Genomic DNA, 13,628 nt, shown 5'->3' with positions numbered 1-13,628 from the left:
ACACGGCCAACAAGTGACCCCTCCATGATTCAAATCCTGATAGTCTGACTCCAGACCTCACACTAGCTGCTATAGCCTACTTCTCTTAAAAGAAAAAAATCCTGGAGTTCACAGGAAAAAAGGAAGGAGAAAGAAACTAACATTTTGAATCTCTATGATGTGACAGTTTGTCACTGAATTCCTCACACTTAACTGTGAGGCAGTCCACATTTTACCAAAGAGAAAACAGAGGTTTAGGGAGGTGGAGTTGCTAGCCCAATGCCAAACACCAGTAAAGTGAAGATGGGACTCAACTCCAGGTCTGTCTAGCTTTGGAGTCTGGTCTTTCCTTTTCCTTAAACTGCTGCCTTGGCCCTAGTGGACTGGACTTTATAACTCACAGAAGAGATTAAGTCTTCTTCCTCTGGGCAACAAAACTGATAGGCAAAGGACAGATGAAAAGCAGGCCAGTGAAAGGAATTAGGGGCTGGGGTCCCTCCCCTCTCTGCACATTGGTACCTGTCATAGGATGTGGCGGGGTATGCCTTAAAGAGATCCCAAGTTCAGGATGCCATGTCTGTAAACCAGTGTCCTCTCCACAGTACCTCCCATGGGTCACGTGTTTCCAGAAACATACTGGGGAGAGGACAGGTATTGAGAACCTAGCACTTCGCACCCATCATAGGAGCAGGCCCAGGAGTTGACAAGAGCCACTGTTCTTCAGCAAGCTACCTTACTCAAAGAATCAGACATGCAGTTGATGCCTCCAGCTAATCATAGCCCTGGGAGGGAGTAAGGAGAAGAAGCCTTCTCTATTTTGTCTCCCAAAGCAAAGGGTCATTCTCATGTCTTCCTATATTTTAAATGAACATAAGTATTTCTCCTATTCCTGACAAAGCCTGCTCAGGGGCCACTGGACAAACTCCTCAATCTGACACTCAAAACCTTTTCCAACCTGCCCTCAAGTGTATTTCTAGATTCATTTCTTTCCTCTTACACATGGGCCAGGTGCTCTCCAGCTTCTGAGCCTTTGCTCATGCTGTTCCTGTCACCATCTTGGTCTCCAACCGTTGAAATCCCATCATGTCTTTAGTTTTCATCCAAAATATCACTTCCTCCTCTTACAGAAAGTCTCCCATCCACCCTTCTCCTGAACATTCATGGGGATGTATTAACTCCCCTTTAAAACTCCAGAGTCTAGAGTAGCTGTACTGGTCTTAGTTACCCTTTTTTTTTTTCCCTAGCTCATTCCCACTGGCCTTTATTCAGTGGGACACCATAATAGTTAATAAAATATTTGCTGGACAGCGTCTGAGTGAGTGGCTTGTATTCCAGGCCCATCTGCCAACGGGGTGAAGGGGGTTGGAGACAGGACTGGGGCCTCAGCTCCTTTTCCATCCGACTCTCTCAACTTTAGGTCGAGACCCGCTGGCGTTAATCGCAGCTTTCCTGTCACCATAGCGACGGGTGGGGCAGAAAAGCAAAGTCTCCCTTTGGAACTACATCTCCCATCATGCGCCCGGGCCCCAGGGTGCCGACTCAGCCGGCGGCCTGAGAGCCGGGCCACCCCCACCCCCGAGAGCGGCAGGGGTCTGGGAAGAGAAGCAGAGCGCAGGGAGATGGCCTCTCTCTCGGCCCACCGCGGAGGTTGCGGCCTCTCATAAGCTAACAGGCTTCTCGGGCCCCGGCCTGCTGTCGGCTTCGCCACAGCGGGCCTAATATGGCCGCTCGTGCCGGGATCTCCCGGGTGTGCAAAGAACCGGGCCGAGGTCCAGGGCCAGGAACTGCTCCCGGCATTCCTCGCGGGCGTGGCGTGGGCTCCCTTCCCCCTTCTCCAGGTCCCGCGAGAGGGAGATCCTGGGGCTTTGAGGTGAGACCCGAGGCTCCGCTGGCCGTTGCTGTTGGGGGGATCGGGCGGGGTCGCCACCGGCAGTGAGCCGCCGTCCTCCCGGGGTAGCATGGTGTCTAGCGGGCGCGTTGAAAGGACACCCGCTACCCGCTACACCTGCTTTCTAGAGAGCCCTTTGGATTGAGGGCATTTTCAGCAGTGGAAGGGGTCTAACTGGAGACTTATCCCTATTGCTGAACCTTAGAACATCAGAGACAAGAAGGGGCCATCCATCAGGGAGGAAGGGCTCCCAACAGAGAGCCCTGCGACAGTGTGTGCGCTTCCTAACTTCTTCCGGGGGTAGGGGTCTTTGGGAGCTCAGCCAATGTTTGTTGATTGACTGCTTGCAGGTAGCATGGCCCAGGGCCTGATTGAAGTGGAGCGAAAGTTCGTTCCCGGCCCTGGCACAGAGGAGCGGCTGCAGGAATTGGGGGGTACCCTGGAGCGCCGAGTCACTTTCCGAGACAGCTACTATGACACCCCTGAGCTGAGCCTCATGCGGGCTGACTACTGGCTCCGACAGCGAGAGGGCAGTGGATGGGAGCTCAAATGTCCCGGAGCAGCAAGTGTCCCAGGACCCCACACTAAGTACATGGAACTCACAGCTGAGCCTGCAGTTGTGGCCCAGCTCTGTGAGCTGCTGAGGGCTGAAGTCCCGGGGGCTGGAGGCGTGGCTGCTGTGCTGGGCCCGCTGGGGCTGCAGGAAGTAGCTAGTTTTGTTACTAAGCGTAGTGCCTGGAAACTGGTGCCGCGCGGAGCTGATGAAGAGGAGCGGCCGCTCAGGGTGGACCTGGATACAGCTGACTTCGGCTACGCTGTGGGTGAGGTAGAGGCCCTGGTGCAAGAGGAGGCCGAAGTCCCAGCTGCCCTAGAGAAGATCCACAGCCTCAGCAGCATGCTTGGTGAGGGAGACAGGCCCTTCTGTGCTTCCCTTGCTCCTCTTCCGGGTGTACCCGCTGGGCCAGTTAGTGGGGAGGATCTCGAGGCTATTTCTGGGGAATTACTTTAGCAATTTTATAGAGGACCCGGTTTGCTTAGGGCTCTATCAAATCCGGTTTCCTCTTTTGCAATAGTAGTCTAACCTGGATTGAATCATTCCATGTGTCTCTAATCCATCCCAGTCGTTGTCTCATGTAGTTCTCATACTTCTAGTCACTGCAGGTGTCCTTAAGTTCTCTCCGTCAGTTCTCCTCTTCCATCTCTCCATCCATCCTTCCTTCCCCCAACTCCTGTCCTCTCACTTTTACAACTAAATCCTCATTTAATTTGTCCTATTGGCTTGAGTAAAAGGCGAGAACGTTGTGTCTATGTGACAGCGGGGCAAACGTTAGCAGATTCGTTTTTCCATTCCCGGGCTTAGCTCCCTTGTACACAGTTCATCCATAGGAGTATAGTGTCGTGCATGCCGTCGGGCCTTACAGCCCTGGAATGCTGCTCTTGCCTCCCCAGCAAACCCACAGCGAGTTCCCTGCTATCTGCCTGGCATGCTGCCAGGCACTAACATTCAGACACTGGCTTATTGTGACTCCACAGCACACAGGCTAGAATTCCCCGTGAATTCCACCCCATGGCTGTAGCTGCGTCTCTTCTTCCTACATCCCTTGGTTTCTCTCTCTGTGTGCATCTCTGCATGTGCTTCATTACCAAGCTAATGAGCTTTGGCCTGGCTGGACAGGCTTTCATCTTGATTGGGGGGCAGACGCAGTAATTGAAGTGAGTCGCTGTTGATGCACCCTCTGTCTTCATGGTGCCTGAGTGCCTTTCACCACTTCTTGCTGGAGGAGAGGCTCATGCTTGGCTTCCCAGGCCCACTCCTGCCTCAAGTGGCCCTCTTAGGCCCCGCTTCCCTAAGCTAATCAGGGAGTGGGCTGGCGAGTTAGAGAAGCTGGTTGGAGTTAGAGAAGCTGGTTGGACGGCGTTCGGAATCCCAGTGCTGCCTTGGAAACAACGTTGGGGTCCAGCTGCGTGGGCAGGGAGAGTCAAAGCATTGTCGGCTCTGTCTGGTTCTCTGCTCATTCTCCTTTCGCCTGTAGGTGTGCTGGCGCAGGAGACGGCACCTGCCAAGCTGATTGTGTACCTACAGCGCTTCCGGCCCCAGGACTATCAGCGCCTGCTAGAAGTGTACAGCTCCAAAGAGAAGCCTTAGGGGACTGGAAGATCCAGACGTGACACTGGGCTAGGGTGTCACTTGCCCGATGGAGAAGAAAGCTCCGGGTCGAATGAGGTTCATTCCTGGGCTCACTGTGCCTCTTCCTCTCTGCCTTCCCTTCCCACAGTGAATCCTCTCTCTCCAGCTCCGCCTGTTCCTTCCCCCTACCCTCAGCTATCCTTCCTGGAGCCCTCCCTGGCTGCCCCCTCTCCCTCATCCGTCAGATGCAATCTGTGGGCCGCCCCTCTCCCCTGGCCGCTAAGCTGCCTCCATTGATTTCCGCTCGTGTTTATAGGATTTCCACTTAGCCGTGATCAGTAGTTAAGCACAGGAAAATCCCTTGCCACCCTCCCTCCCTTGGTCGATGCCATTGATTCTGCCAGCGGCTCCTAAACCGCCTTACAGCTGAGTTAGAGATGAGGGGAGGCAGCAGGGATTTCCCTGCCCTGGGGTATGAGGAATAGCAGAAGGCTGGGGAAATGGGTGGGAGTCCCTGTTAGAAATCTAGAAATTCTGGTTTGATGTTGCCCCTGTACCTTGCTCTGGCCCAGAGGGTAGAGTGCCTCCTGTGGAAGTTTAGGGGCACATTTGCCCCCCAACCTGGAAAGGGGTAGAAAGAAAACCTTACTTTGTTGAAACCAGTTCCAAAGGCTTAGGGCAAGATACCTACTTCCTGTGTAAGAAGGCGCTTCCCTGGCTGTGGTTCACATACGTTTTCTACCTCAAATATGGCTTCCCCCCTCAGGCTTTATTGGGCTTTCACTATTTGTAGGGTTGGGGGCAGCCCCCCCCCCACTCCAGTGGCAAGTACAGGACCAGAGTGCCACCTGCTGGCTGTCCTCAGATAGCGGCTCCCCTGGGCTTGGGGACACGGGAGGGTTTCAGGCTGTGAGTGGAGGCCGAGTTACTGCCATGCCTCCACAGGCAAGTTGTTCACCTCAAAGATTTCCTGCACCGACTGGCCAAAGTGGTTGTAGGTGAGGCGCAGCTTCAGCCGCAAGGGGGCCTAGGAATAGGAGAGCACAGACCAGGGTAAGCGCCAATGACTCCCCCCTTCACTGGGTCTTAGCTTCGAGGGGCTCCTGGAGCTCACCTTCTTAGGATTGAGGATTCTGAGGAGCTGGGTCATCGGAAGGCCACCCTGAGCTGGAACTGTGTCCCCACTGGGAGCCTGTAGCTGCAGCTGGAAACTCTGAACACAGGAGGTTGGATGGAGCACACCGCAGGGAGCTGGCTGGGCTCAGGTAACCCCTCCACACCCAATAGTTTTAAACCCTCTTCCCATAACTCCCCAAGTGCCTGTCTCTGCAAGTCACTCCCTTCTCATCTCATCCTCTCCCCCACCCACCTCCTCTACTTAGTGGCGTTTTCTCCTAGATTACCGAGGCCACCTCTGAATCCCAGTCTTCTACAAACCTTGGGCACAGCGGCCTGGCAGATGAAGTGGGTGACATCACCCCCCGAGGTGTTGGTGGCAGTGACAGTGATTAACAGCAAAGTAGGGGTTCCAGGGGGTCGAACGAAAGAAAGATCCAGCTGTAGTCCTTCACGCTCAAACACTTTGAGATTTGGGATGGGAGCTACAGCAGGGAGAAAGAAGTGGCTCAGCGTATGGGCTGAAGATAACGGTTCACTCATTCAGTAAAAATTAAACAAGCACCCATTGGGTGCAGGGCCCTGCTCGAGATGCTAGTGACAGAGTGGATAAGGCACGGCTGCTGATGGAGCTTACAGCCTAGTCGGGGCGAGAGAAACAATAAACAAGAAAGATAATCACAGACTGTAATTGGTGCTCTGAAGGAAACAAACTATGCCAGGATAACTGGGGGGAACTAACTGAAATAGGAGAGGTAGGGGAAGGCATCTGACAGTTTAGCTGAGGCCTGAAGATTGAGAATGAGCCAGTCATTTTGATGTGCTGGGGAAAGGACATTCCATGTGAAAAGAATAGGAACGCCAAGGGCTTGAGGTGAGAGGGCCTGAGGAGCTGAGAGGGGGCCAGTGGAGCGGGTAGTGGGAAAGCATGTGAGGTGGGCAGGGAGGAAGCAGGGCCCACAGGCCAGGGTAAGAAGTCTGGAACAAAGGGAAGATACTGGAGGGTGTCCAGGAGGAGACTGGCATGATGTAGTGAAGCCTTTTACTAAGATGGGGATGTGATGGGGGTACACAGCAGGGAAGAGGGTACCAACCTCAGTCCTTGGCTTAGAAGGGGAAGCAGCCTATTTCCACCACCCCTTCTTTAAGACATCTCCCCTTTGCTGAGGCTTACCAGGAGGTGGGGGAGCACAGGGAAGGTTGAGGAGGTGTATCAAAGCGCCTCCTGGGGTGGGATCCAGAGGGGGAGGGTGCTGGGCGTCCCCAGAAGGGCCATCCAGGAGATCTAACAGATCCAAGAGCTTTGAGGCCTGGGGGAGAGGGCAGAAGTGTCAGGGCTGGGTATGGAAGCTGGACCATGCTCTTCCCCCCGGGACTCCCGGCCTCCTCACCTGGGGTTCTGTGGGGACAGGGGCTGCTTCTGAAAGCTGGGCTGTTTCTTTGCTTTCCTTTGCTTCCTCATCAACCTGAGAGCCACCTCGCTCCACAAGAGGTATCTTTTCCAGGATGGCAGCCCTGGGAGGATGGAATGCAGGTGTATCCCTCTGGGTAGACCCTGGGCTTTGCGCGAGAGGCACGTGGGAGGAGGGGTAAGAACATGGGGAGTCCTGGGCACATGGTGGGTCAGAAGGGCCCCTCTGATTTCCTCAGGCGGCACAGTCTTGCTGGCCTTCAGATGAACAAGGATGGTGGGAAGCCCACTTAGCTTCAGTGAACTGTGAGTAGGGGGCTCTGACTGGATGAGGAAGGACACAGGTGAGGATGAGACCCCTGCACCCAGAAAGGGACAGTGGGGAGCGGGCCAGGGGTTGGGTCCCACACTGCGGCAGAGTGGCGCGCACACCTCATGTGGTCGTACTTCCGGAAGAGGGTGTTATACTCCACCGCCCGCTGCTGCAACTCCACGTCCAGGCAGCTCCTGTAGATGGACACAACCTGGCGGATGCGGCTGGGCCGCAGGGTGGTGCGTGAGTGGGAAGGGTCGTCTGCCACGCCCTTCACCTTCAGGATGCCGCAAGAAAGGAAGACGCCCCACAGACCACGGAGATACCCATGATTCTTGGCTCAAAAGGAAGAAGCTGGGCTTCCCTGGTGGCGCAGTGGTTGAGAGTCCGCCTGCCAATGCAGGGGACGCGGGTTCGTGCCCCGGTCCGGGAGGATCCCGCATGCCGCGGAGTAGCTGGGCCCGTGGGTCATGGCCGCTGGGCCTGCGCATCCGGAGCCTGTGCTCCACAGCGGGAAAGGCCACAACAATGAAAGGCCCACATATCGCAAAAAGAAAAAAAAAAAGGAAGAAGCTAAGGACGGAGGAGTGGGGATCGGGGTGTGGGCCTGGACAGAAACTCAGAAACGGGGGGCACAGTGAAGGGACATCTCTCAATGGAGGCACCAAGAAGAGGCTCTGTGGGAGGGGTTGGGACCCACTCTTACTTGTTGTCCCCACGGAGCCGGGTGCTGAGCTTCACGAGGGCTGTGAGGGCATATCCTCGGGTGGCCGGCAGGGACATATGGGACTGCAGCACCCTTTCCAGCAGTGCCAACACCTCCTCTTCCTCCACCTTCCAGGGGGACACAGGGAGTGACCCTGGGGCCAGCCCTGCCTCCCCTGATATGTCCCTCCTCAGTGTATCCCCAACACAGGACCTACCTGCAGGGGCTCAGTTTCCTCACAGCTCCCTTCCAGCAGGAGGTCCCCGTATTCCCCGATGCACCAGGTTGCCACCTGCACCAGCGGTTGCTGGATGGGATGAGAAACATGATGGGCCTGTGTCACTTCCAGACCCCGTGACATCCTTTAGGCAGTGCAGAGATGGTGGAGTTTGGAGGGGTGGGGAAAGGGAGGGGCCTCAGCACTGGGAGCAGTTATGAGCAGTTTTGTTAATTTGCTCCCATCTCTGTCCTGGCTCCTAGGCTTCCTCTGCCCTCTGGTGGCCAAGTTTCAGAACTACATGGCCTAGGATGGACCTACAGATTATCGTACTAAATTAAGCCAGACATAGAAAGACAGACATTGTATGATATCACTTGTATGTGGAATCTAAAAAGTAATAAAAATGAATCTATATACAAAACAGAAACAGACTCACAGACATAGAAAACAAACTTATGGTTACCAAAGGGGAAGGGGGACTGGGAAGGATAAATAAGGAGTATGGGATTAACAGATACAAACTACTATGTGTAAAATAAATAAGCAAGGATTTACTGTATAGCACAGAAAACTATATTCAATATCTTGTAATAACCTATAATGGAAAGTAATCTTAAAATATGTATGTATAACTCAATCACTTTGTTGTGTACCTAAAACTAACACAATATTGTAAATCAACTATATTTCAATTTAAAAAAATATCCTAGAATACAATTCAGAAAGTAATGCCAAAACAAAAACAAAAACAAACCTACATGGCCTAACCACAGGGGGTGCAGCAAGGATGGGGAGAAGTGACGGGGGGGTCCTCCCTTGAGGAAGGGGTGGGTGGTTTCTGCCTAGCCTACTAAAGTAATATGGAAAGGGGGCTATGCTGGTTGGCATCTGTGATTTCACTCAGCATTCAAGGTAATAATAAAACCGGGGACTTCCCTGGTGGCGCACCGGTTAAGAATCTGCATGCCAATGCAGGGGACACGGGTTCGAGCCCTGGCCCGGGAAGATCCCACATGCCACGGAGCAACTGAGCCTGTGTGCCGCAACTACTGAGCCTGCGCTCTAGAACCCATGAGCCACAACTACTGAGCCCGCGTGCCACAACTATGGAAGCCTGTGCACCCTAGAGCCCTGCTCCACAACAAGAGAAGCTACCGCAATGAGAAGCCACACACCGCAACAAAGAGTAGCCCCTGACCGCTGCAACTAGAGAGAAAGCCCATGTGCAGCAACAAAGACCCAATGCAGCCAAAAAAAAAAAAAAAAACAAAACTATGGGGGACTTCCCTGGCAGTCCAGTGGTTAAGATGCCATGCTTCCAATGCAGGGGGCACAGGTTCGATCCCTGGTTGGGAACTAAGATCCCACATTTAAAAAAAAAAAAAAAGCAAAACCTAATACAAAAGCAGAAAAAGCTTTTATCTATCTCATTTGATCAAGGCAGCTCCGGGAGATAGGCAGGGTAGAATGCAGAGTAGACCTAGCATGAAGGTAAACGAGTCATCTGTGGTTGCACAGACAGTAGGTGTCAGAGCCAGGACAGAAGTCCAGGTGTTCTAACTACAAACAGGGCTCTGCCTTTGAGTGTCTCCTCTGCTAAGTAGAGAGCTGTGACCCTGAGGGAAAAACAGTTGGGAATCAGATATATGGAGCAGGTGGCCCAGGAAGCGCTGGGCAGCCCCAGGCCTGGTGGTGGGAGCAGTACCTGGGAGATGTCCTCAGCCAGGGCGCTGTAGAGACGGCGCACAGAGTAGGCATGGAGCTCCTGGGCGCCCCCAATCAGTTGGGTCAGGTTGGCCACTGCGTCATCGCGCACATGGGTGCCTGCCTGGAGGGGTGAACGTGGCTGAGTCAGTGTGGTGAACCCTGCATGCTCCCGCCCAGCTCTCAGTCCAGCCCCTGCCTCACCGTCGTCAGCACACGTAGGGTGGTGTCTATGTGCCACCGCTTGGTTGGGGCAAACCTAGGGGACATATGGCTCTTCAGTCCTGGTGCTGACGGTCCCTGGATTTCACCCTCTCTGCCTCCTGGGCACCCATCCCCTCACCTCTCTGCTGCCAGCAGGATGCCTGAGGCACAGTCGGCCTGTAGATCAGGGGGGCAGGACTCCAGGAAACCCTGCAGCTCCTGTGTCATGGCTTGCACGTTGGAGCTATTCACCAGAGCCAGGCTCAGTTCCAAGGCCCGCCTGGCAGGAGAGATGTGTGTTTATACAAGGTAACCCAGGTCACCCTATGACATGCCTCAGGCCCCCCCTTCCCCAGGCACCTGCCTCCTTAGTCCCCTTTCTCCAGCTGCTCTGAGCTGGCCTGGGTCTTGGCCACCAGGTGCTGGGCCCTCTGCCCTGCCCTCTCGTTCCTCTGTCCTGCTCACCGGCTGAGGGAGCCATCAGGTTCCCATAGACATTCCACCACGGTGGGGCGGTGCCGCTGCACAGCACTGTGATCAGACTGCACCAGCCTCAGCAAGGACGTCAGGGCTACGTACCTGGCCAGAGCAGGAGAGGCCCTGTCATGCCATGGCCGTCAGCCCTCCCCCACCCCGTCCTGCCCTGGGTATAGGAATAAGAGGCTGGTGAATCCGGAGACTCTGGAAGAAGGAGGGCAGAGGACCCAGGGCTCAGTGACACAGCCCAGCCAGACACCTGGGCCTATTACCTAATGTTCCTGTCAGTGTTGAGCAGGAAGCGGCCAAGAATGTTGACAGCTAGAACCTACGGGGGCAGAGGTTGGGGACAGTCAGGGAAGGAGCAACCTGCTCATTCAGGAGTGGGGACTGCGTGGCACAGGATGACCAGGGTGGGGAGGAGAAACCAGTGAACAGGACCTTTCTGCCCGGCTGGGGCGGGTGGGAGGGGCCCCAGGGGGAAGGGGCATACGGGAGGGTACCCGCAGGCCTGCTGCAGAGCGAATGTCCATGATGGTGAGCACCGTCTCAAACAGGACCGCGTTGCCCGCATTTCGGCTGGTGTCTGTGTTCGTGGCTACCTGTGTGGATGCGAGAGAAGATGCATTCTAAGGGGCTCCGTCCTCTCCTCAGGTCTCTAAAAGGTCTCCATCATATCATCCCTCAAACAGCTAACGAGGTTCCCTGAGCTCCCGCTATGTGCCAGGGGCTACTGCACTGAGACAGACTGTGTCCCTGTCCTCAGGGAAATCCCGGTCCAGAGGGAAATGGAGATGTTATCATATGGCCACCACATGGTGAGTGGTCATGTGAGGGATGCGCAGGGCCAGTGGGATCACAGAGCAACACACTTAACTGGCAACCCCACCCCCACCTGGGCCAGCAAGTCATTCATGGTCTCACTGCTCTCCTCATGGTTCCGGCCCAGAATCCGAAGCAGACGAAGTATCTGGACCTGAAATTGGGTTAAAAGTTGGGGGGTTGGTTCTTAGGGGAAGGAGTCATGGGGCTGAGGAGAAAAGTCCAGCACTGAGGAGAGCATTGTGAGGGGTTTGGCTGGTTCCCGAGAACCTCCCTGGCCCTCCCCCCACCTCCATTGGTCCCTTGGGCCGTGGGAGGGGTTCAGAGGTGTGTGAGGCCAGGGGATTGGAGGACAGGCTTTTTAAACATATTGTTACCAAACTGGATTTTCTGGCCTTCAGGCATCCCCCTCCCCACAACGGTCCTGGGAGAACCTGGTGCCTGCCACCCTCCCGCCCAAGACACTGACTGAGCCCAAGTGTTCTCTGGGAAGCGACCACTAGCCATGGGCTTACTAAGCTTTTTGTTCTAGGGATATAGCAGGGAAGGGTCAGCCCACCTGCAGGAAGGGGTCGCTGACTCCAGATATGCTGTGTTCTTTGGAGTATCCCGTCGTCACCAGAGTCCGGAGGATGTGCACCAGCTGGGGCACCATCTGGAGAGAGGGCAGTGCCTGGTCTGAGCATTCTTCCTAATCCTCTCAATCTTCAGCCCCATTCCAACCCTACTGCCCTTTTCTTCCTGGCCCGGGGCCCGCCCCCTCGCCAGCCCACCTTTCGAAAGTGCTTGAGGGCCGCAGGGCTTAGTTCGCAGAGTTCCGTGATCAGCGTGGTGGTGCCCAACAGGATGCCTGGGTCAGGGTGGGGGAAGTGAGTGGTGGGCCGGAGCACAGGGGAGTCTACTGCGTGCGTGTGTTTGTGTGCACGTGCTACCCTTCTCCTAGGAGCTGCTGTTCCCATCCCGCGTCTCCCTTCTGTCCACAGCCAGAGCTGAGGCAGGGGACGAGGAGCCCCATGGCCTTACCGTGGTGGTCGTCATGAAGCAGTTGGGCACAGGGTGGGAGGAAGATGTCGGAGAGCTCAGGGACCTTCCGGATCATGTGCACTGCAGTCAGAACAGCCTGCAGAGGTCAGGGGTCTCAGAAGGGGCAGGGGTCTGCCGGGATGGACTGCCCTCCACACCTCTGCCACGTGGCAGACAGGGCACAGTTTCTGGAGGCGCAAGTGCCTAGAACCTACCATCTCACCTTCTTGCGCACATAGGCGCTAGGCTGCAGGAGCAGTTTCTCCACCTCAGTGGCCAAGTCCCGGCACATCTCAGCAGAGCCCGTGGCACTCAGAGTGCACAGGGCCAGGCCTTGTACAGCCTGAATCCCTTGGCTCAGGTCACTGCACAGTTTTGGGAGGACAGTCAGTCAAGCCTCTGAAAAACCCAGCCCTTCCCAGTACCTACAGCAGGCAACCCCCTGGGATTTCCCAGTTCCCCACTCTCCCATCTCCCTGATTCCAAGCGCTTCCCAGAACTCTCTCACTTCTTGATGCTGTTGGTAATGAGCAGGTGGGCATCCTGCCTCTCATCCAGTAGAAGCATGGCCCCCAGGTAGCCCACCCTCTTGTCTGTGAACCTGGGGGAGGCGATCAGTTTCAGGCACTCCATCTACAGGGAAGGGGTCAGACCAGGAAGGGGCAGGGGTGAAACCAGAGGCACTAACGTCCCTTTTCCATCTTCCTCCTTTACACCAGATTAATCTGTGAGGGCAGCATATCCCATGACCCTCCCGTCAACAAGAAGAGAGGTCTAGGAGATTCAGTTAGTGGGTAGTTTCAAGTTAACAGGAGGATGGGAAGAGAGGAAGAAGTGCCCTGAATGGCGCTGGCCAGAGAATGAAGGGTTCAGCCCAGCTGATGACCAGTTGGGATTATACTGCGGAAGGAGGCCTGCGGTGCATACTGTGAGGGCTCAGAAGCTTTGTAGAATAAAGAAATCGGGGCACAAATAGGTGAGGGGGTCCGAGACGGTGCTCCACTAGCTTCTCTCATCAAACTTAGAAGGGAGGCGTCCCTGCCCGGTACCTGTCCAAAGTGGGCGGGGTAGCCTAACAGGTGGACGTAGAGCAGTTTGGCCAGCTGGCGGTGCCTGTGCAGAGGGTCCCCATCGCGGAAGGAGGCCCGGATGTGGGCGCACTCCTTTTGGATCACCTCCCGCTCCTGGGCCTGGGTCTTGGCCTCACGAATCTCCTGGATTAGATCCTGAAGCTTCAGCGAGGACGAGGACGCCACCATCCTGGGGGCAAAGTCCGGGACCGGAGAGGGCTTTAACCCTGGCTGGAAGCGTCTGGCCTTTCTGCACAGGCTTGCCCTGTACCAAGTTGCTGAGGGCTTGGGTCCCACCGCTACCCTAAAACTGAGCCCTTTCCCCACGCGGGTCCCCAAATTCCGCCCCCTCCTCACCGCGGGAGGAGCCCTCCACTACGCATGCGTCCCCGCCCCACTCCACGCCCGTTGCTACCGAGCATGCGCCGGAACCCCACCTATTTCCCGCCCCCCCCCCCGCCCCACCTCTTTTCCCTCAGTGTACACCTGGTTTCCCATCTCTAGGTTAGCAATTCCCTTCCTTCTAGAGCCCAGCGCTGTTTCTTCCTCCGGAACCGCCGTCCACTT

The 13,628-nt window shown here is 55.5% G+C and overlaps 2 protein-coding genes across 5 annotated transcripts; one reads left to right on the top strand and one right to left on the bottom strand.

The window, feature by feature from the left end:
- The first annotated feature begins 1,613 nt into the window (after nucleotides 1-1,613).
- Nucleotides 1,614-5,796, top strand: THTPA (thiamine triphosphatase). 3 transcript variants are annotated; one of them, XM_065871896.1, is made up of 3 exons: nucleotides 1,614-1,849; nucleotides 2,218-2,769; nucleotides 3,901-5,796. In XM_065871896.1, exons 2-3 carry the CDS (start codon nucleotides 2,223-2,225, stop codon nucleotides 4,011-4,013), a joined length of 660 nt encoding a protein of 219 aa, XP_065727968.1. In that variant the 5' UTR covers nucleotides 1,614-1,849; nucleotides 2,218-2,222; the 3' UTR covers nucleotides 4,014-5,796. The 3 variants fall into 3 exon arrangements, with proteins under 3 accessions (XP_065727968.1, XP_065727969.1, XP_065727970.1); XM_065871897.1 differs by lacking the exon at nucleotides 1,614-1,849 and having other exon boundaries at nucleotides 2,223-2,769; nucleotides 3,901-4,048; nucleotides 4,092-4,840; XM_065871898.1 differs by lacking the exon at nucleotides 1,614-1,849 and having other exon boundaries at nucleotides 2,223-2,499; nucleotides 3,901-4,013.
- Nucleotides 4,921-13,250, bottom strand: AP1G2 (adaptor related protein complex 1 subunit gamma 2). Of its 2 annotated transcripts, XM_065871894.1 has the most exons (21): nucleotides 13,041-13,250; nucleotides 12,500-12,624; nucleotides 12,215-12,356; nucleotides 11,992-12,088; nucleotides 11,742-11,818; nucleotides 11,528-11,623; nucleotides 11,042-11,122; nucleotides 10,650-10,748; nucleotides 10,419-10,474; nucleotides 10,135-10,248; nucleotides 9,809-9,949; nucleotides 9,670-9,724; nucleotides 9,467-9,589; nucleotides 7,759-7,848; nucleotides 7,542-7,669; nucleotides 6,955-7,059; nucleotides 6,503-6,626; nucleotides 6,286-6,421; nucleotides 5,433-5,596; nucleotides 5,110-5,208; nucleotides 4,921-5,022 (listed from the first exon to the last, which is right to left on the bottom strand). In XM_065871894.1, the coding sequence occupies exons 1-21, from the start codon at nucleotides 13,248-13,250 to the stop codon at nucleotides 4,921-4,923; spliced, it is 2,364 nt and encodes a 787-aa protein (XP_065727966.1). The 2 variants fall into 2 exon arrangements, with proteins under 2 accessions (XP_065727966.1, XP_065727967.1); XM_065871895.1 differs by lacking the exons at nucleotides 11,742-11,818; nucleotides 11,992-12,088; nucleotides 12,215-12,356; nucleotides 12,500-12,624; nucleotides 13,041-13,250 and having other exon boundaries at nucleotides 10,650-10,694.
- Nucleotides 13,251-13,628: the final 378 nt, after the last annotated feature.

This window comes from Phocoena phocoena, chromosome 2 (assembly GCF_963924675.1).
Source record: "Phocoena phocoena chromosome 2, mPhoPho1.1, whole genome shotgun sequence".
NCBI lineage: Eukaryota > Metazoa > Chordata > Mammalia > Artiodactyla > Phocoenidae > Phocoena > Phocoena phocoena.
Note: the sequence above shows the minus strand (reverse complement) of the source record. Positions and strands in the feature narration are given on the sequence as shown.

What these genes read in the sequence shown, in the direction of transcription:
- THTPA (XM_065871896.1), top strand. Translation starts at nt 2,223, where the DNA reads ATGGCCCAGGGCCTGATTGAAGTGGAGCGAAAGTTCGTTCCCGGCCCT. An exon ending in CAGCCTCAGCAGCATGCTTG is followed by an intron (nt 2,770 to 3,900) that starts GTGAGGGAGACA and finishes TTTCGCCTGTAG; the next exon opens with GTGTGCTGGCGCAGGAGACG.
- AP1G2 (XM_065871894.1), bottom strand. Translation starts at nt 13,250, where the DNA reads ATGGTGGCGTCCTCGTCCTCGCTGAAGCTTCAGGATCTAATCCAGGAG. An exon ending in TGAATGACTTGCTGGCCCAG is followed by an intron (nt 10,749 to 11,041) that starts GTGGGGGTGGGG and finishes GCATCCACACAG; the next exon opens with GTAGCCACGAACACAGACAC. An exon ending in TGGCTGAGGACATCTCCCAG is followed by an intron (nt 7,849 to 9,466) that starts GTACTGCTCCCA and finishes CATCCCATCCAG; the next exon opens with CAACCGCTGGTGCAGGTGGC.